A 23,337-nucleotide genomic window follows, 5' to 3' on the forward strand; every position below is an offset into this window, starting at 1 on the left:
GCGACCGGTAAGATCTTCACCTGTTAAATCCCATAAGAGTTCTGCTTCGGCAAGGGTCTCTCAGTCCCCCTCTCAGGCTAGTCTAGCAAGCAGCAGCATCCCTTTCAATCCCGCCCCTACAAGCCTGGGAGGGGCTCTAAGGAAGGGGCAGAGGGGGTCATCAATAGAGTGGGCACCACTCCCTCTCCATTGCTATGAGTAGGGGGGGATGACTGGCAGGCCAGTGGGCCAAGTGGCAAAGTTATGGAACGGAGAAATGGGTGGTAGATGTTCTGAGGGTGGGATATCTACTATCATTCAACTTCTCTCTCCCCCTCTTGGGCAGACCCTTTCTCAATCAGTCATATGATCGCGACTCCCCGAAGTCCCTGAACAAGGGTGTGAGAGAGGAAGTAAAGTGTCCTTCTCCAGGGTTTTACAGTCACAATTTCCCAGTACCAAAAGTGACAGGTGACTGGAGACCGGTAATCGACATTTCCACCTGGAATCATTTGTCAGGAAGACAAGGTTCAAGATGGAGATGCCACGGACAGTATTAGGAGCAGTAAGGGACTGTAATTACAAAACTTGTACGTATATGAAGGTATTTTGAATAAATTAATAATCTTTCTATTTAACAACTCTTTTATCTCTCTCTCTTATTGAGATGAGAAAATTTTTATGGTACATATATATGTTTATTAATATTTTGAAATATTAAATTAATCAAGAATAATAATAACAACAACAATAATAATAATAATATAACTGTAATTACAAAATGCATATGAAAGTACATATACTTTCGCTCAACTTTTATTTTTAACTCAAAGAGAAGCGCAAAGCCAGAGCTGTCAAATATGTCAAGTATATAAATGTGACAGGTGGGGGGAGGGAGTGTTGCCGATCAGCCAGTCAATGATTTTTACTTAATTCTCTCTCTCTGTTTCCATAATAATTCATAAATAATTTCATTCTCTTCAGTATGGACAACTCCTCTCTCTCTCTCTCACTCGTAGTAGTTGACGGTAGATAATTTTAAATTGATCTAATTTTTACCTTTACTGTCTAGAATTGTAAATGTGCCATTCTAAAACATAGACACATAACTAAGAGTTGTATTAGTCCAAATAAAAATCAGTTTGCTCATGAAAAGGAATTTCAGAACAAAGAGAACTAATTTTTACCAATCGTTTATTTCTTTTTTTAAGGGTATATAATGTATCAAGCTAAGTTTTTAAATGAAATTACAGTAACTTTAAATCCATTTAAAAGTTAGCTTGAGACTTAGGAAGCATGATTAGGGCCATATTTAGTGTTTAGACTCTAGAGGTAAGCATTTATTCGCATTTTTAGAGACCGTCCCAAACTTACGCAAAAATTCCCCTTGCACCTAATCTCGCGTAAGATCAGGGTATTACTCCAAATAGTATCTTTAAAATCACTTTGAAATTATGGTAGAACTGCAACTCAAATGGCTTACTCATTATACTGTTTAACTAAAGTCTTTTACCATTAGCCAATTCTATGACCAAATTAAATTTCAACTAAAAATAAAATAATTGTATTCATTCATATTAATTCACACAAATACGTAGATGTATAAACATGGCTGCGTCTCTCTCATAATTACAGTAGTAATGCTTCAATCACAGATCCTTGTTGTAATGTTATTTATCAATTTATGATATTAATTTTAAAGAAGTTAACCTTTACTATTAATAGATTTCTTCTGGGAGTTAGTTGCATCTTTTCTTAATTGAAAGATTTAAAAATAACAAGAAATTAATTTCATCAACTTCTCTCCATATTTGATCTTTATGCAACATAACTGGAAGTAGGCTCACTCACTAACCTGTTTTTGAATTTACATATCAGAAACATCATTCAAGTGAACCTTCAGAAACATTATTCAGTGAATCTTCATTAAGTCACACTTCTGTAAATGCAACATCCTTCAAACTTCTCAGGCTAAGATAAAACTTTAGTCAGTAAAAGTATCATAAACAGTATGCTGTATACAGAAATAATAATTTAAATCTAAAGTTCTGTGACACAAACACAATAAATACTATTAATTACATTACCTAAACATTCTACACGAGGGTTTCCAAAGAAGTTAGCTTGGCATTGGTTGCACTGGCGACCTCCAAATCCAGGACGGCACTGGCACTGTCCATCAAACTATAAGAAAATGTTCAGTGAGAGCAAATGAATGTATATGCTTAAACCAGCATGAAAATAGATCATCCATTTTCAAGCTGATTGGTTACAAAAAGGGGTTAAATAATAGAGTAATATCTTCTTACAAACGATGGAAGTATCTGTGCACCAATGATCTTCCAAAACCAGGCAGTACTACAACCCTTTTGATTTCAATAAAATAACAGGAGTGCACTTCACATTCTCATGTTACCTAATTACTGTATTGGAAACCTGAACCAAGTGGTCACAGAGAGTACTGAATACTGCTAGCATCCATCTAACTGTTTACACATCAAGCTTATACCCATCCCATGTTCTCATAAAATGCTTAACTAAAGCTATGGCTTCCAAAACTGTAGTAGTTGTCAGTGAAGGTGTCATGTTCATACACCATGTCCATATAAAAAAAATGGAACTGTGGAAAACTATACAGTATTTCAGTGCAGGAAGTGAACAACCTGTATCAGTTTGTAAACTGTTAATGATAAAAGGAAGCAGAGGAAAAAAATTCTTTGCTTCAAAGGTTTAAATATTTTGAAGTCCAACACAACTTTGGTGCAAAAGAAACAAACATTAAATTCTGTTAGTAAATGTATTATAAAAGAATATATTTTTTGAGCTTACACAGATTGTGCTGTAGACTATGTATGCTATTCTCTCTCTCTCTCTCTCTCTCTCTCTCTCTCTCTCTCTCTCTCTCTCTCTCTCTCTCTCTCTCTCTCTCTCTTGCCATGTAAGTCTCATAGCATTTATTAAACAAAATTAAATATACTTATACAGTAATATCTTTATTTCTCATAACACCATCTAAAAATATAGACTAATAAACTTAAACAAATTATATGGCAACATACATCTACAATATCTCTCTCTCTCTGTAAGATTTTTGAGTCCATAATTGCAGATCAAATTTTGGATCACATAAATAGAAACAACTTGTTGTTAAACAGCCAACACGCTTTCAGACAAAAACATAGATCCTGCCTATCAAACCTCTTGTGTATTTACGATAGTAGTAGAGCAATAGATGTACTCTACTTAGATTTCCAAAAGGCCTTTAACAAAGTTCCACACAAACAACTAAGGACAAAAGTTAGAGCTTTATGAATTGTAGCAGAAACAGCAGACTGGATCGAAGACTGGCTAACTTATAGAAAATGACAAATTTTTAACCAATTTGTATTTTTCATAACTTACAAACCTTCGGTCTTAACATTAGGATGAATACTCAGCGCCAGCTGGAAACCGGTAAAGTTTAAAATAATTGTGTACGCAAGGGACTATTGGCATCTGTGCTTGGTCACGAGACATGTGGAGCCACCCACATACCCCTCATTAACTCGTGACCCCGTTAGTTATTTTCTTACCGCCTTTAAGAGAAGAAGCGCTTTGCTCCGTCCTTTTAAAGCCGGTTGAGTTTGCCCCCTGTTGTTTTCAATTTGTTGTTCGGAATAGAATTGTAACAAATGGTGAAGAATCAGAGTGGACAGATGTAACAAGCAGAGTTCCTCAGGGTTCTGTCCTTGGCCTTGTCTTGTTGATTTACATAATGACACTGATGTAAGCTTAACCAACAAGATAGCCAAATTTGCAGATGACACCAAACTAGGTGTAAATGCAGCAGACCCACATACAGTGGAAAGTTTAAGAAATGATCTAAAGAAAATAGGAGAGTGGTCAAAAAAAGGGCAAATGTCTTTAACTTGGATAAGTGTAAAGTTTTACAAATAGGAACAAACAATCCTCATGCCAACTAGTCATTATTACCAAGGAATTAAAATCCACAAAACAGTATACAGAAGCAAGGAAACGGTGCTGCAGCTCTACACATCAATAGTTAGACCTCATCTTGAATATTCAGTACAGTTTTGGTCACCAACTCTAAGCTCTAAGAAAGGATATAAATAGATTAGAAGGGGTACAAGCAAGAGCCATAAAGTTAATTCCATCCATCAGGCAAGTAGGTTACCGAATACAACTATAGAGCCTGAACATGTATGGCTTAAAAACACAACGATTGCAAGGACAACTAATAGAAGCATTCAAAATACTGAAAGGCATAGCAAAAGTAGACAGTAACCTATTTACATTAAACAAAAACCAGACAAGACATAATGGATGGAAACTAGAACTGAAGAGATACAACACATCGCATTGTGGGAACTTCTTTACATACAAGATATGTCAGATGTGGAATAAACTGCCGCCAGAATTTGTAAACATTAACAGTGTGGAAGAGTTTAAAAGAAAACTAGACAAATTCTTAGGACACTGTGAATATACAGTAAAACCTGCTCCTAGAGATAAGGGAGCATACAATGTCTCCTATGATGGACTAATAAGTCTTTGAGACATCCTAATCCTTGTAAACCCTTGTAACTCTCTCTCTCTCTCTCTCTCTCTCTCTCTCTCTCTCTCTCTCTCTCTCTCTCTCCCCTTATATGATTGATATTTGTAATTTTAAGCTTATGGATATTCATTGTCAGTACAAATATAGTAAAGTCTTCAGCATTAGAGTTTGAATGCTTACCATTTTGCAGATGATAAATATTGTTGGAGATGGTTAACGGTAATGAAGAAGCACTGAGTATTGGTAAAACTGGGTGGTTATGATAAGAAGAAAATCTTAGACTATGTATGTAAATAGCTACCGTGTACTTAATTGAGTATTAATGTATGCTTTTATAAATTTTATCTGTATATTCTGATTGATAAATCAGATGAAAATAACATGAGAAAAACAATAAATCATTCATGCTTAAAGCATAAGGAACTTCTTTGTTGTGTAGTACTTGGAATCCTTCTTATATAAATGCCATTAAGTGTTTGATTAACATTAGAGTTACAGTTGATAGATAGTAAGAAACAGAAATGATGGAGTGTACCTTGATAAATGGTAATAAAATTAAGAAGAGAAAGTGCACAAATTTGTGTCAAAGAAAAATTCTTAAAATATAGGTGACAGAAGGTACTGTAGCTTCAGAAGTGCGAGGATCTTGTTGCCTTACATCCCCAGCAAGCTTACAACACCTAAGCTAAACTAAAATGAAAATGGAGTATAATTTATTGTACAGGAGACATCTTCAATTTGATTTGTATGCAGTTTGCTGTAGGACAGGTACTTCAAGTCTGTTTTTGATGTGTAACTGTACATAATCATTGTTTGATTGCAATTAATGTACCAATAAGATAAAGCATTTTATTGATTGCAGAGAACTGTATTTTATAAGTAATTCAGCTTGTGACAGAATGGACTACCTTCATGACTGTCAGAACCTAACACTATTTTAATTGGTGAACTAAGTAAATACATTATGGTTTTTATCTTATATTACCAATTATCAATGTAAGTATTTTTTATGATTTTAGTATAGTTAAATGTTTAGGTTTTTTATTATGTGTTTATTGTTACTTATTTATTTTCTAATTGGTATTAAATATATAAATAATTGGTTTTCTTAAACTATTCAGCTATAAGTTTACAAAATATGCTCACTGAGACACACGTGTTGCCTACATAGGATTTTGACGTAGGAAAACAAATCTATTTCTGGGCGAGGAAGCGTGTCGCCCAGTGAAATGTGTCCTCTTTAGCACTATTTCTAGTAAAATATTGCTATGATACCAGAGAACTGTTAAATTGGACATGTCGAAGTCTCTGACTCTCCTCACCTAAATAAAAGGTGTCGGTATAGAACTGGGGCGAGTGTTAAACACTATACCACAGTAACCCCTCCAATTAGCCTTTTCCTCATCAAAAGACCCTGAAAACGGGGAGCCGCCTATAGGTCACACCCAGCTACCCTGTTGAAGGGGACTGCGGCGTCATACTTATCGATAGCAAGAAGCTTGGTGCACAGCGAGGGGGGGGAAAAAAGGGGGGGATTTCACTGGGCGACACGGCTTCCCCTCCTCGCCCAGAATAGATTTTTCCTACGTCAAAATCCCTTTTTCTGGGCTCAGCCGTGTCGCTCCGTGAAATTGTACCAGAGAAACACCAAGCTATACTATCCTGAAAGGAAAAATCATATTAATGAAATCAAAGGAAATAATAAAATAGTTTAGAATTGGAAAAAAATACAAATTTATTTACAAAATATACTATATAGCCAAAACATGTGGCAACATTTGCAACAAGTCACAAACATAATAAAATAATTACAGATAATTTGTATGTACGAAAACTATACATGATTATACACTTATTCTAATAGTTAAGGCATTTGCTGAGGTAGTAAAATGCTAATGAGGCTGGCATAATTGAACAGATTCATATGACACAAGGACGGTACTATAATGATGTAGCAGTGGGAGACACTGGCCTCCCTGCAGCTATTGCATGATATTTAAGATCCTCTAAAGACTTAAGGTAGTGCTTTTTGAAAACCAAGGGTGACTTCCAACCAGTATAACTTCTTCAGATCATCAAAATCCATATATTTGAAGAAGTTAACAGAAGTTGCTATTGCCCGAATGTCATGCACCTTGGGGAATGACCCTGGGCTGGCTTTCTTGATAAAATATAAAATCTGCTGCCTAATGCCTTTTAGAGATAGTGTACCACCATCTTTTCTAATGAAAAGGGGGCCTTCGGAATAGGTAGACTCCTAGATAAATAGTCCTTAAGAGTTTTAACAGGACATAACGATGGATCCTGCGGAGCGGGACAATCTTCCATGGAGACCACCTCATCAAGGGATCTTCATTCTTAGCTAGAAATTGCTTATTTTGGCGAAAGCAACACGTCCCCCGAGGAAAGGAACTCAATATGCGCTTCATCTCTAGATAAAGATGACAGCTCTGATATTCTGGCACCTGAAGCTAGACTCAATAAGAACAGAGTTTACGCAAAATGGTTTGGTAATCACATTTGAAGTTGTCTGTTTCCGAGGCTAACCTAAGAACATCATTAAGAAACCATGACACTGACGACGGTCTGTGAACGGGCCGTAGACGTGCACATGCCCTTGGGATAGAGGTGAAATAAGACTCGGTTAGATTGATACCAAACCCGAGAAGAAAAATCTTTTCAGAGCTGACTTAGTGGTTGTAATTGTTGCAGCTGCCAAGCCTTGTCAAACAAAGACCTGAAGAAGGTTATGGCCACGTTCAATGTCATTACTTTGATATTTGTTCTCTGAGGAACGAAGACAATTTCGTTAACTGCTGAGTCATACTGGCGAAGCGTAGACTCTCTCTTGTCTGACTCCAAGAACAACATGTTTCTGTGGATCATGTCGCCTACTCTCTTACCTGCAAACTTCATGAAATCCATAAAGTTAGGGTTTTGTCTCTTGCGGTACCTTATGAGGTATCCGGTAGAGGGACAGGATGATTCTCCTTGAGACCTTGGGATTGAAGGTTTGGAAAGTGACTTTATTTTAGTTTTAATATGTGTATGAACCTCTGGTGACTGCCCAGGCCTTGGCATAGTCTCTGATCTGCCTTTAAGCAAGGTTTTACCCGCAGGTTTTTTCTTTAGTTTAGGAATCACAGAGAAGGAGTGCAACCTGGAGGGGGCAAACCTCCTGTGAAACCCATGAAGGAATTGGAAGTAGTAGAGAGGAAGAATCAGAGTCACTCAAGGAAAGATCCCGGTGACTAACTAAGCTAGCCTCATTAACACTGTTACCTGTACCCGTGCCTAGTGTAACGGGCAAATCCTCAACCACTTCAAGTGAGACTCCTCTAGTCCAAGGTCCGGCAATTCCGCCTCTTGCTGTTCAATAACTGAGTCTTGTATTGATTTGATAATTGGTGCCGCTACTTTTGGATCGACGTATCCGGCAGATTTTCCGGCTGGGAAGAGCAAAGTCGCCATATCTCGGGACAGAATATACGGCTTAGCCTTCCCTACGTTCCGTCCAAACCCTCCAACCCAAGATCTTGAGGGCGGAGAGTGCAGCATCCTTAATAGACTGCTCAGCCTGTAATGCAAGGAATGTTGTCAATACCAAGTAAATTCCTTGAACATTATTCTATAATTATTGATTAAACAATATAATTTAATTTAAAGAAATTTTAATTGATCATTTATTTCATCTCATTTCAATATTTTTTTTTTTTTTTTTTTTTATACAATAAACATAGAATCAGCAGTGCGGCAACTTACCGAAGAGGTAGCCTGATGTACCAAGTCGTAGCAGGCAAAACAGTTTTCATGATGCCAGACCACGGAATCAGGAAGCAGCACTGCACAGGGGGCGTGGCCCCGACAAACGTCATGGCCGCACGGATCTTGCAGAGCAGCACTACAGCCGGCAACCAGACACTGAGAGGCCTGTAAGTGCAATAATATATAAGAACAATTGCACACACTTAATAGGATAATGAAATATATTTCTTTTTTTTTTTTTTTTTTAAGTGCAATAATATATAAGAACAATTGCACACACTTAATAGGATAATGAAATATATTTCTTTTTTTTTTTTTTTTTTTTTTTGTGCCGGAGCATTCCGGGCTATAAAGAAAAGAAAGGGTATAAATATATTCATATGTTAACGTCCCGGGGACTGTGTAAGGAAAAAAACACCCGGAGTTGTATACCCGGAGCTGTATGACCCGGAGAGGGGGGTACACGAAGTAACCCGGACGGCCACATGAACTCGCAAGTTCCGTGGCAAGAAAAATAAAAATAAAAATAAAAGATAAAGATAAAAATAATGATAATAAAAACTACAATAACAATATACTATCTCCGCCTACGGAAGAGTATCTTCCGTAAACATAACCCTCAATGACTCCGGGAGCGGCCGGAATCTAAACCCGCCTTATGCGGAGAGGGAATGTTTTAGGCGGATGGATGTAAGCTCCGGGAGTGAAAGAAGCAGAGCGCAACAGTCCACGGAAGCCGAGGCTGAAACGCAGTGCGACTAACAACTCCGGAGGCGGTCGGATCTTAAGAAGGAAGCGACACTCCCCAGCCCAAGGTCCTGGGAGACCCACTACAACCTAACCCCCTCTAGCTGGTGGGACCGGCCGTCAGCGACAAACAACGAGAGCGGCACCCAACTACGGGGAGTCCCACGACGAGGGGGAGGGAGGGAGGGCTGAAGGGGGGACGATCACGTGACCAGCGATTCCCCGCGAATAAAGGATCACGAGGAAAACGCAGGCAAAGCCTATGAAGGCTAGCTGCCGACCGAACACCCAAATATACATAGACAAAATAAAACCAATTACTTAAAGCTAAGGGAAAAACATGCTTTAACAGGGGTAATGAAAATAAGGGGCGAAAAATATAAAACGCAATGGAGGCCACTCGGTGAGAGTGGCGCAACAAGGAAAAATTACTTGCTCACCGACAAAACGAAAAACAAACGGTAAGCTGACGAAAAGAAAAGGGGGAATTCTTGAATGGAAAATACCAAACTAAACAAAATAAAAGGGGGAAGGGGGGAACGATAGATAAACAACGAAGCACGAAACAAAGAAACGTGCACGAACGCCGACCCCTTGAAAAACAGGAAATCATGAACATAATAAACGTAGATCAAACAAGATCTGAAAAAAGTAACTGCCACCCAAAGATATAATAAATAAAAACTGAAAATATATACTGAAATATAAGTTACGAGTATATAAATATAATATATAGGTACTGATTACTGAAAGAAGCCCGCTCGAAATTGGTACAAAACAAGGGAGAGGTAATGGCGGCTCGCTACCAGCTCGTTACGGGAGGAGACGCCTAACAAAATCCTAAATAAAGGCAAAACGAAAGGCAAAATCACTCCCTAAATACAGAAAAAGGGCGAAACCAGTACTTAACTTGGGTGAAGAGGCAGATTGACGATCCATAACGAAAAAGATAACGAAACCAATAAAAAGAACAGATAGCTATAAAAAAGCGTGCAACGCTGGGAGGCTATCGATAAGAATGACGCCGCAGTCCCCTTCAACAGGGTAGCTGGGTGTGACCTATAGGTCGGCTCCCCGTTTTCAGGGTCTTTTGATGAGGAAAAGGCTAATTGGAGGGGTTACTGTGGTAGTGTTTAACACTCGCCCCAGTTCTATACCGACACCTTTTATTTAGGTGAGCGAGTCAGAGGGACTTCTGACATGTCCAATTTAGCAGTTCTCTGGTATCATAGCAATATTTTACTAGAAATAGTGCTAAAGAGGACACATTTCACGGAGCGACACGGCTGAGCCCAGAAAAATATTTTATGATATTTTTCTGTTCATCATTTCATTCAGTTTGTTTTACTTAAGAGATTTTGTACGATACACAATAACACAGTATGTCATGAAAATACTTTTTTGAGGAGAGAGAGAGAGAGAGAAAGAGAGAGAGAGAGAGAGAGAGAGAGAGAGAGAAGTTGCATAGTACATTACCACAGTTATACACTCACACAAGACCAACAGACAGACACATACTCATGCACACTTAATACATACATTATGTATAGGTTTTGATAAAATGTTTGTTATGTTCTTAATTACATTATCAATCATAAGCTGAGCAGGTCAGAGAGAGAGAGAGAGAGAGAGAGAGAGAGAGAGAGAGAGAGAGAGAGAGAGAGAGAGAGAGAGAGAAATTTAAGGTAGCTTACAGAGATAACCAGAAGCCTTTTACAAAATGCAAAGTGGCCAACTACTGTTGGGAAATATTTCTAATATTCTTCAAATGGCCATTTTTAAACTTAATAATAACATAGAAGAGGAGGCAAAAGCATTGCTATAATTTGTAAAAATGCATACACACAATAAATGAAAATTTTAATAAATATTTAAAGCTTTTCCTTCACGTACTGAGCTGATAGGCTGTAGTAAGGAAATGGTTACCTTATGTGTACATATTTAAGAAATGAACTTCAATCACAACACTCACCTCATTGCACTGATTTGAATAAGCTCCTACAGGATCACAAGCACAAGGTTCACAACCCTCTCCTGATGCAATTTTCCAGTGGTTAGGTGCACAATGGTCACACTCTTGCCCCAAGACATTGGACAAACATGGACACTGTCCTGTTTCATGATCACAAACTCCAATGCTTTGATCAGAGCCTAAAATATTGCAAACACATTCTGAAAAGAAAAACCACATGACAATACTTGGCAAATAACTCAATTATAATGATAAATGCTTGCAAAAATAATAAAATACCTACAGTACTGAAAAGGGATTTTGACGTAAGGAAAAATCTATTTCTGGCGATTGGCTCGTGTCGCCAGCGAAATATCCTTTAATCTATTATTTCTAGGGTAATGTACTAAAACACATACCAGAGAATAAATAAAATAAAGAAAAAGGTCAGTATAACTGACTCGCTCACCCTCCAGGAGGGTGTCGGTATGAACACTAGGCGAGTGAGACCACAACCACGAGCCAAATGCCAATAGAAATCTCCCACTACCAAATCCCTCCAAGAGGGGAGCCGACCCACAGGGTGAGCAGCTCGTACTACTACTACTCCATCCCATGCTGTCGACTGCTGCGCCCCTGGTGGCCATCCTGAAGTTAGCAGACAATCTTGGCGAAGGGATGGGTAGGGTGGGATTTCGCTGGCGACACGAGCCAATCGCCCAGAAATAGATTTTTCCTTACGTCAAAATCCCTTTTCTGGGCTCAGCTCGTGTCGCTGCGCGAAATCGTACCAGAGAAATAGCACAAGATTGTAAACAAAAGTAATAAAATTAAAATAATCATAGGTCTCAAATAAAATAAAGTAAAAATAAAAAAGAATATAATTGCTAAAAAGATACAAATACACAGTGATACAAAGTAACAATATGCTTAAATTACCCTTAATTCTAAACATGTTTCTTAACATAAGGTAATTTACATATGTACAGAGGTAAATTGGCTTACATGTAACAAAATGGTATCTGTGTAAAGGCATGTATCAAAATATAATAGCAATTAAAACAATCAAATTAATCAACAATGATAATATATAAGGAATGTATATGACTTAATATACAAAACCCGTAACCATTATAAATGAATGATATCCCCTAGCATAAAAATAAGGGGGTAACATCCATGAGATCAATATGCATAATCATCTGTGAGTGTCCCTAGCAAAAAAAATAAGGGGCACTCACTACCTTATTAAAAAGCAGCTAAGGCACAGGTGAATGTCAAATGAACACTGTAGGAATAGACGAACTGTTGGGTGAGGCAGGTAGAAAGGAGGACTGAATCTTCTACTACAAATTAACTAGAGTCAGGGGAAACTATGTTTCCCGCTGCTACTGCTGAAAATTTCAGAGCTTCCAAGACTTAAGGTAATGGCGTTTGAACACTGTCGGCGATTTCCATCCGGTATATTTTTTCAACTCATCAAAGTTCATGTGTTGGAAATAATTAATTGAGGTGGCTACTGCCCTGACATCATGTGCTTTTGGGAAAGAGTCAGGATTGGCTTGTTTGATAAAGTACAGGATTTGTTGCCTGATGCCTTTAATGGATAAAGTTCCACCTTTTTCCCTCTTAAAGAGGGGCCCCGATGAGGATGAGGAGGTCCTGGATAGAAAGGCTCGTAAGGCTGAAACTGGACAAAGGGATACATCTTGTGGAAGAGGTAAAACTTTCCAAGGTTTCCCACCATCATCAAAGGATCTTCATTTTTTGCCAAAAAGCTACGTTCCGGAGAAAGTAGGACTTCCCCTGTGGGAAGGAATTGAATATGAAATCCGGATCTCTGGACAAAGCCGACAGTTCTGAAATTCTTGCTCTGAAGCCCAGGCTTAATAAAAATAGGGTTTTCCTCAGGAGCATCATAAACGAGCATGTGTCATTATCGGTTTCGGAAGCCAGTTTGAGAACATCGTTAAGAACCATGAAACTGACGTAGGCCTCACGAAGGCCTAAGTCTAGCACATGCCTTAGGAATAGACGAGAAGTAGTATCCGTCAAGTCTATGTTAAATCCAAATTGAAATATCTTTTTTCAAGGCTGACTTGTTTGTCGTAATCGTGCTAGCTGCTAAAACCTTTTTCAAATAAGGATCTGAAGAAGGATATAGCTGAATTAACTGTCATGATTCTGATATCTGACTCTCTCAGGAAGGTTGCTAACTTTTTGACAGCAGCATCATACTGCCTCAAAGTTGAATCCCTTTTATCGGATTCCAGAAGAGAATTATTCTGAGGGTCAATATTCGCATCTCTTTTTTGCCGCAAACTTCATGAAATCCATAAAGTTAGGGTTTTGAGAATCCCTGAGGAAGCGAACACAGTCTTCGTTTGTACTGACTGGGAGAGCTTGGGGACTGGGGATCCGAAGGGGACGAAGGCCCAGTTCCAGAATCAGGGGTACCAATTGCTCTTCGCCAGTCTGGGGCTACTAGAGCCACTTGACCCTTGAATGTCCTGAGTTTTGTCCAATACTTTCATAAGGAGATTCACTGGAGGGAAGACGTAAATCTTCCCCCAGTTGTTCCAGTCTAGATCTAGGCGTCCGTGGCGTAAGCCAGAGGGTCCAGGTTGGGGGCTACATAACACGGTAGTTTGTGGTTCGCTTGGGATGCGAATAGGTCCACCTGAAGCCCTGGGACTCTTTTGAAGGGATCCATTGGAACGAACTGTCGTCTAGTGACCATTCCGACTCTAGGGGTACTGATCGGATAGGGCGTCTGCTATGACGTTTCTGACTCCAGCTATGTGGGTGGAGGAAAGATGCCAACTGAATTTGTCTGCCAGGGAGAAGATGGCTATCATGACGTGATTTAGATGTCGTGATTTGGAGCCTCCTCTGTTTATGCAATGTACTACCACTGCGCTGTCCAGGACTAGCTTTATGTGGGAGTACTTTGGTGGGGAGTAATCTTTTCAGAGTCAAGAATACTGCCATTGCCTCCAGTACGTTTATGTGAAACTGACGGAACTGAGTGACCAAATCCCTTGAACCTTTTTGACTTGGGAGTACCCTCCCCAGCCGCTTAAGGACGCGTCTGTGTGGATGGTGATCCCTGGTGGAGGGAACTGAAGGGGTACTGACACTGATAGATTCTTGACTTTTGCCCACGGTCCGAAGCCGATTCTTTAGAATCAGAGGCACTGAGGATATCTTGTCCCTGGACCTGACATTTGCTCGTGAGCGCCAGATCCTGGTTAGGTCTTTCAATTTGGCTTTCATCAAGATGTTCGTTACTGATGCAAACTGGAGAGAGCCCGAGGATCCTTTCCTGAGCTCTCCTGGATGCCAGTTGTGATTCAGAAATTGCTTGACTGACTTCGCTATTTCTTTCCTTTTGGTAGATGGAATCGACAGAGTGTGTGAGGATAGATTCCATTGAATGCCTAGCCACTGAAAGTTTGACTCTGGAGTGAGTCTCGACTTGGATTTGTTTATCTTGAATCCTAGATATTCTAGGAACTGGATCACTTTCAGTGTGGCCTTGTTGCATTCTTCGACTGATGGGGCCCAGATCAACCAATCGTCGAGATACGCCACTACCATAATCCCTTGCGCTCTGAGCTGTTGCACTACTACTTCCGCTAGCTTCGTGAACACCCTGGGTGCCACGTTGAGCCCGAATGGAACTACCTTGAAGGAGAATGTCTGGTCTCCTATCTTGAATCCCAGATATGGACGGAAGTGTCTTGCAATAGGGTATGATAGTAGGCGTCTGTAAGATCGATAGAGGTGGTGACGGCCCCACGGGGAAGTAAGGTCCGCACCTGTGAGATCGTGAGCATCTTGAACTTGTCGCAGCGGATGGCTAAGTTTAAGCGGGACAAGTCTAAGATTACTCTTCTTTTGTTTGAGCCTTTCTTTGGCACGCTGAACAAGCGACCTTGAATTTTAACCTCTTGACTTTGGCTATAGCTCCTTTCTGAAGGAGGTCCTCTGACGTATTCTGTCAATTCTTTGGAAGGAAGTTGACGGAAAGGTCTGCTGGAGGTGGGTTTCGTCAACCAGCTCCAACCCAGCCCTTTTGACACTATGCTCTGAGCCCACTGGCTGAAGTTCCACCGGTGGCGAAAGTGAAACAGCCCTCCCCCCCCCCCCCCCCTCCTACCCCCTGCCAAGTTCTTCATTTGGTTCTTGTAAACCACCTCGGCCTCCTCTGAAGTGCTTTCCCCTATTGAAGGGGTCTCCCGATCCTCTTCCACGAAAGGACCGCTTACCTCTGCCATCCCTTGCCCGAGCGGTCATACTTCTGAGAAGCTTGACTCTCGAAGGCTTGATTGTAAGCTGGAGAGATGGCATATGAGGTGGAGGGTTGAGGCTGAGGGGATATCACATAAATAGGTTGTGATTGACCTTTAGACGTGGAGGGTTGGGCTGTCTGCACTAACGGCACAGCTGGAACCTTGCTGGGGGAAGCGCGGTTGTTTCTTTTGGTAAGGTTGGAAACGTCTGGGTTTCCTTTGTCCCTTACCTTTAGGTGTCAGGTCTTGCCTCCTCCTAGCCGTAAGACCCCAACGGTCTTTAAGGCTCTGGTTCAACCTCGTAGCCTCTGCCTGTACTTCCTTAACCATGGCCTCTGGGAAGAGATCTGCGCCCCAGATGTTGGAAGAGAGTAACCTATTCGGTTCGTGACGAATGGTTGCCTCTAGCAGGACATGCTTCCTACAATTCGTTCTAGCAGTGGCAAAACTCGAACATATCTGACTGCAACCGTTTGAGTCAGGGTGCTTTGGTCATAAGCTTAAAAATTGGTTCTGAACCATAAGCCATGGTTGCTACCTCAGACATAGCCATCGAGTTGATTGATCTGGCTAGTCGTGATTTTGAGTCAAATTCAGCCTGAATAAGACTATCTGGGAGCCTGGTAGCTTTTCGCCAAACTGCTCCATAGCACAGTCAGGTTTGAGTTTGCCAGCTGAGAATGTATTTGGCAAGTCTTCCCACAATTCTCCGATTGAAGGGAGCAATGGAGATGTGGGATCTGCTTCTTTCAACTGAGGCATGGGTTCCCCCTTCTGAGCTGCTGAGATGGTCGACCTTGCTATCTTGGTTAGGAACGGGAGCGGGGTACTTTCATCCATTGTGAAAATGGTAAAGGGACTTTTAAATGGTTGTACTTTGGTGTTTGAACAATCCATGTCCTCTAAACATCTGAGCCATTCTCGCTGAGCCTGGTCTCTAGAATAGAGGACTGTCTCCTTTGGTACCCTATCGTCCCAAGAACCATAGCCGAAGGCGTGAGCCTTGCGTAGCCTATAAAAGGAGGCTGTAGGCCTTCCTGGGTAGAACTCGAAGTCCTCTATTCGTCGAGTTCCGAACTCCGGTATGAGATAAGTACCATCCTGGAAGGGGGCATATGACGCTACTCTCCCAAGGATTGTTCATGGAGAAAGCGGGCAGCGAGTCCATACGGGGGAAGCTAGATCCACATAGTGTTGGAGGTTGAGGGAGAGGCTAGAGGGGCTTCTCTTAGACCGGCTATAATAGAATCCTGAGAAGTGATCCTGTCCGATAGGCGAGATATCATTTGTTCCATACTACTCTTAAGGGTACCCACTAGATCGCCCACCTGTTGCAACAGGCCAGCATTGGAGTCCAAAGCCGGAGCTGCTGCGGAGGTGGAGGGTAGGCTCTGAATAGGAACCAAAGGTAGCGGAACTGGTGATACTGCCGGGGTACGAGATCTCTCCTTGGGTTTACTTTTCGAGGGACTTAGAGCCGGAGCTAGAGCCTTTAGACCTGTCTGGGCCGGGATTACGAGCCGGAGACTTACGCGAGGAGAAGACGAGGACGTCTTCTTCGAAGACGATGACGTCTTAGTCAAGGTCATTATTTTAGACTTGATCTTAGGTCTACCGAAGCCTCAGGAGGATGTATACAGTTCATCAGCCGTAAAGCCTTGGAAAGGATGGAGAAGTTGCAGGAGTAGAAGCGACCGTCAGACTCAAGGGAGACCCTTGGGTACCTGCATTACTTACCACTCGACCAACAGGTCGTCTATACCTACCATAGGTTCAACATTAATATCAAGGGTAGCGACATCCGTGGAGATATCCTGGTCTTGTTCAGTTGAAGAGGCCTGCCAGCTGTTGTTTGGATGAAGGCAATAGACGGGTCCGCATCTACCGGGTCGACGTACCCTGTCGCCTTGCCTCCGGGAAAGATGAGCAATGCCAAACGCTTCTCAAGAATGTAGGGCTGACCCTTGGCGGCGTTCTTGCCAAAACCTCCGACCCAGGCCCGCAGGGTAGCCAGTGCTGTATCCCTTACTGCCGGAGCCTGTAAGAGAGGACGTATTTTAGACTTAAGAATCACTTAGAACTAAAACTTAGAGTATAACTTAAACTAGATGTCTTAAGTTAATAAATGATGGAAACTTAAGTACTAAAAGAAGCGAAGCAGCTACTGGAGGTGGAATACTTACGCCTTCCAAAAGCTGCTCACCAGATCGTAACATATGTACACGTTTCATGGTACCAGACCTGGATGTCACCGTGCGGAGTCGCGCATGGAGCATGGGACCGGCAAACTTCGTGTCCACAGGGGTCCTGAAGTGTAGCGGAACATCCCGGATGCTCACAGTTGGTGGCCTGTAAGTGGGAAGACACATGAGTATCTTAGAGGGATAACACTTACAGACTAAAAGGCAAAAGAACTCCGTTACATGCCGGAGCTCGGAAAAAATTTGGGCATAACCCCTCCCTGCATTGCCTGAATAGGCTATAATCCCGGAAAGATCCGGTACAATATAGGGAGGGAGGGGGGGGGATTGGTTTAAGATAATTAAGATAAACTTAAAAATAACTTAAACCTAAGCACAAGCGAACCGGACTAGGTCCAGTTGAAGCGGAGTGTAGTAACTCAGCTAACGGTAAGGTTAGTAGAGACCTGCTGTATGCACCTGTCCAACTATGGTTGGACTATCTCCTTCCGCTGGATACCAGAACTCCGATAGGGAGGAGCTCTAGTAAGGAGGGAAGGGCGAGAGGACATACATGCTCGAGCTAACTCGGAGCGACAAGGCAGTAACGGAGGGGGGGGGAAGGCCAGGGCCCCCCCACAACGTACCACCCGGCCGGACCGAGAAGCGGAGAGGTCGGATCCAGTCTGGGTCTGTCCGACTCCCTAGCCCTCCGGTGGAGGGGGAGAGGGGGAGCAGGCTCGGGTATGTGAGGCGAGCAAGGACAGACCGACCCACCCCCCCCCGCCCGACTCTATGGGAGAGCGGGGTAGGGGGAGAGGGGACTGGGCAGGCGTCTGGCCGGACCCGTGAATCACAACAGTGACCCACGAGGCGATAACTGGGATACGGTAACCCAACCTAGGCCAACCAACTGATCAGAGAGAAGCTATCGGGAAGCAACCTGAACTGAAAAGCGGTAGCCTAAAGGCCCATAGGGCTAAAACCAACTGATCAGAGAGAAGCTATGTGGAAGCAACCGAACTGATCAGCGGTAGAATAGGCTCTGCGAGCCGGGACCTAGGCTAAGCCAGACGCCAAACTAACCTAATAATGACAAAATACACAAATAAATAAAATAAAAATGAAAGAAAGAAGGTAAAAAAGCAGGAGAAAAAATCCAGGAGTGTACGACTAACCCGAAGGCAAGTCTACCACTCAAAGCTAGTCAGGGGCCGATACAAAGAACCCAGACTAGGGTCTGGATAGAAAAAGCCTACATAAGGTGATAAACATGCATGCATGACAACCTGAGTAGACCTTAATAACGCGGATAATCAAAATAGAGCGTAAATGAAAAGGGGGTGGGGGATGTTCCAGGTATGGAAGACCAAGAACGAACCCATCACGAGGCAGGACCATGCCGCCATGCTTCCGACCCCGAGAACGTATTTATACCTAAAAAACGGCAAATACTGTCTCAGGGACAGAAAAAAACGCACTAACCGTAAATACTGAGTACTTAACTTAGCTGCTGCAATAGCTGTACGCTCCATTATCGAAAATCCGAAGAAAGGGCACAAAAAACACAGAGAGAAAAATAGCACTTGTGACTCGTGCGAGCTAACGAAAAAGGATGGCCACCAGGGGCGCAGCAGTCGACAGCATGGGATGGGAGTAGTAGTAGTACGAGCTGCTCACCCTGTGGGTCGGCTCCCCTCTTGGAGGGATTTGGTAGTGGGAGATTTCTATTGGCATTTGGCTCGTGGTTGTGGTCTCACTCGCCTAGTGTTCATACCGACACCCTCCTGGAGGGTGAGCGAGTCAGTTATACTGACCTTTTTCTTTATTTTATTTATTCTCTGGTATGTGTTAGTACATTTACCCTAGAAATAATAGATTAAAGATATTTCGCGCAGCGACACGAGCTGAGCCCAGAAATATACTTGCTGTAGTTGATGTACAGTTTTCAGTGACCCAGTTTTGTATCACCAGCGCTGAAATGTGCTGATTTCTTCTTATCAGTACCGATGCATACCTAACAGAGATGCTGATGTTGACTTATCAGCGCCGATAAGCGCTGAAAATCGTCGCTTTTTGCGTATCGGCAATTTGCTTGTCACCATGCTGTCAGAATAGAACCCCCACCAATAACTGGGGACTGCCTTTTAAGAATCTCTCTACCCTTTAGTGTATTAACTAATGAATCTTTCACGGATTCTGCCACATATATGGATAAACAACATTTCAGAACATGGATATGGGAATGTTCAGAATCTCCTGGGTTATGGATACCAGGGGTAAATTGAAAATACAAAATCATAATGTAAGAATTATGAATCTTGTTGGAAAGATGCCACAGGCAGAAAATGAATAATGAGATATGGACTGAACATTTTAGTATTTGTGTAAATAATGGGAAAATAGACTGGATGGAGCAATGTGTATATTCCTCCAAGAACAGAGTTGTGAGTATTATAGTCGATTCATTTTAGGTAGATTCTTGTGCCTATGAGACGTTTGTTTGGTGGTCTCTGATTGGCTGGTACCGGGAGGTAGGCTGCTCGCTCAGTGCATCATATTTTCGTTTTGTAGCTTAGAAAACTAGCAATATGTTTCTATTTCTTCATTTATCTCACATTTTCTAAAAGATCGGAAAGTTTTGGTCATACCTAAGGATTCGGTATTAATTGTACAACTAAGTCATCTTTTCCTGAAATCAATAAGATAAAACAAAAAAGGAATTACAATGAGTAAAAGTGAAGAGAGAAACATTTCATTATTTATACCTGTTTTTATTTATCATCGGATTTTGAATAATTCATGTGATCAACATAAAATAAAATGCGTGTTTTCATACAATAAAATCACTCTGAATACACTGGTGTTTTCAGATTTTAGATACGTGTAATATATGAAGAGAAAATGAAGAATATGACTTATCATGTTGCATCCGTACTTGACTCAGCCTTAAAGAAGTCAAGCTTTCTTAATTCTTTGTTGTTTATTACTTCACTGATATTATCATTTCATTTCACTCAAATAAATCTCTGATATCTCGTTTGTTTGAAAATATATTCATAAAATATGATTAGAAACAATATTCTGAAACAATCTGATGAAAGCTTAGGCTGATTTGAAGAGTGTGAAGTCTGTCCACAGAGTTCAATTTCTTTGCTGGACTAAATTTCCCGCAGCCCGCTGAGATCTGAGTTAACGATACCAGATGCATCCATCTGATTATTATCATTTTTTTCCTTATCAGATATGTCCAGACATACTATATGATATTGGATTGAAAATTGTTCGAAAGTTATACGCAATGGAAATTCTGTGTATTTATTTACAAAAAATGTAATGATATAGCCGGATCTCTTATATCGGTAATTGGCAACTCATATCTCTTGATGAGATGACAAACACGTCTTGCAGATCACATTCGGAAATTCCGGCAAACTTGAATAATTTACGGATGCAACATAATAAGATATAGTCTTCATTTTCTCTTTACATATCACACGCATCTAAAATCTGAAAACACCAGTGTATTCAGGGTGAATTTGTTGTATGAAAACACAAGTTTTATTTTATTTTGATTGTGTTAATGATGCAAAATCCTACTATAAGTAAAAACTGATATAAAGAATTAAAGGCATCTCTCTTCCCTTTTACTCGTAATTCCTTTGTGTTTTATGTTATTGATTTCAGGAAAAGATAACTTAGTTGTACAATTAATGCCGAATCCTATGGTATGACCAGAAATTTCCTATCTTGTGCAAAGCGTAAGATGATTGAAGAAATATAAACATATTGCTAGTTTTCTAAGCCACAGACGAAAATAATGAGACACTAAGTGAACGGCCTACCTCCCGGTACCAGCCAATCAGAGGCCGCCAAACAAACGTCTCGTAGCCACAAGAATCTACCTTAAGTGAATGGACTATAGTAGATTACAACTTGCAAGATCTGAATCTGGTGCTGAAAATCAGTAAAGGTGGATTAACATCAGGAATGTATATCAGGAAAATGAAGAACATATTATGATAGGGATAACAAGATAGGAACCTTGAGCACTGGCATTCAATACAGAATAGACAAAAGCATAAGGTATATACAGAAAAATTCCATGAGATAAAGCATGCAAAGTAGAATGTGTTAAATACATACTTAAATTCAGATTATGAAGTTAAATGAAATGCAAATGATAAAAGAATATCTTAAAAAACAGAAAAATAATGATAAAGCCATGAAATAGTGGAGTGGCACTGATTTTAAGGTGTCAGCTTTTCCCTAATAAACATACACAGTGCCCCACTCAATCTTTCTTATTAATGAATATCTATGAGTGAAAATACATGTATAACAAATGGGATTTACTTTCAACACAAGCTGGAACTGGCTGTTGAACTAAAAAGTACATGGCTACCAATGGTAGGGGAGCATCCAGTTGATATGCATCCACTTTAACTTTTGGCCTATGTAGCAGAATGAGGGGTGGCTAGGGTGGGCCATTTTTGTAAATACCTCAGGTGTAACTTTGTCATTTGTTCCCACACATATACAAACCTTTGGTTTTTACATATGGGAGACACTTCTAGGTGGGAGGATTCTGTCAAATGTCTGAACTGACTGGTAGTTTGCCTCACCTGGGGCCTCTCTTCCTGGTCAGGTAGGACCAAAGGAAGGAGACTCATACCTCTGATCTATTGAACATCTGCGATGTTCAAATGCCAGACTTCTGGACCTTTTGAAATAATGGGATGTAACATCACTGATTCGAAGAAACGCTTGGATGAACCCATATTGTCAGGGACAATAAAGTTGAAGATAACCAACAGATTTTTTCTTTGTCAGTCCTTCTCTCCCCTCGCTAGAGAGAGGGTAGGACTTGCATCTTATTAATCCAAAGTGAGCTAGATTATAGATATCATACTAAGTCATCTAGAACACCTGCATGCACAGCCATCCAGCATGTGATGTCTTGCTGATCACCCTTTTGACCTCAGCCCATTGGGAGAGGAAGTGTATAAAAAAGAAGGGAAGGAGGCTAGTCCCACACACACCCTCTATTGTGCAGCCGTACACCTTAGGCAAGGTGCAAAGATGCCACCTGTACCTCAAGGGAAGCTGGGTGAACAACATGACTTCTGAGGAGTCACCACAGAACCCTAAGTAAAAAAAAAAGGAGCCCAGAATCTACAGGCAACATCCCAAAGGTAAAAAAGGAGGTGAATGTGGTCTGATGTGACCACGTTCACATCCTTAGCTCCTGTCTGGCAGGTTCTTCCTTCATGCAGGGGGCAGAACAATGCCCCTGATCTTGCAAAATCTTGCCTGGAATGTACTGTCGTCCACCACGTCAGCTGTGGAGTACACCCGTTTGATCATCACATGTAGTCAAAAGAAACGGTGCTCTTGGACACCACTTCTTGGCTCAGCCAGAACTAATGAGTCATCAGCACTAAGACTTGAAGGTCAAGTCCTTTAGGAGGTACCGCAGATGGGCTGTGGTCATTTGGAGCGACTAGGGTCCTCAGCTTCAGGATGATCATACCCTGTTAATCACCTGGAAAACCACACAGAATGGTAGGAAGACGTAAGCCTTAAGACTTGTACCATGGATGTGAAACATGTCTCATAGATGCCAACAGCATCTGGTGTTCCCATCCAAGCACTGACCAGACCCAATGTTGATTAACTTTGCTGATCGAAAGAGAAATGGAGCTTTCAACATGGTATGTCTGTTGGCTGTTTATGCCCACATTCAGGATAGACAAAAAAAAAAAAAGAGAGAAATGGGGCTTTCAACATAGTATGGCTGTTGGCTGTTTATGCCCACATTCAGGATAGAAAAAGCTGAACAGTAACAGCTTTGGTGTGTCGAGG

The 23,337-nt window shown here is 41.2% G+C and overlaps 1 protein-coding gene across 1 annotated transcript in view; it reads right to left on the reverse strand.

The window, feature by feature from the left end:
- LOC135226561 (laminin subunit beta-1-like) overlaps positions 1–23,337 on the reverse strand; it is a gene marked incomplete in the record, with an annotated part of 308,726 nt that overhangs the window by 71,082 nt on the left and 214,307 nt on the right. Inside the window, 2 exon segments of the mRNA XM_064266238.1 lie at positions 2,067–2,163; positions 11,019–11,218. Coding sequence (XP_064122308.1) covers positions 2,067–2,163; positions 11,019–11,218 — 297 coding nt within the window.

The sequence above is a fragment of the Macrobrachium nipponense genome, chromosome 14, assembly GCF_015104395.2.
Source record: "Macrobrachium nipponense isolate FS-2020 chromosome 14, ASM1510439v2, whole genome shotgun sequence".
In the NCBI taxonomy this organism is placed as follows: domain Eukaryota; kingdom Metazoa; phylum Arthropoda; class Malacostraca; order Decapoda; family Palaemonidae; genus Macrobrachium; species Macrobrachium nipponense.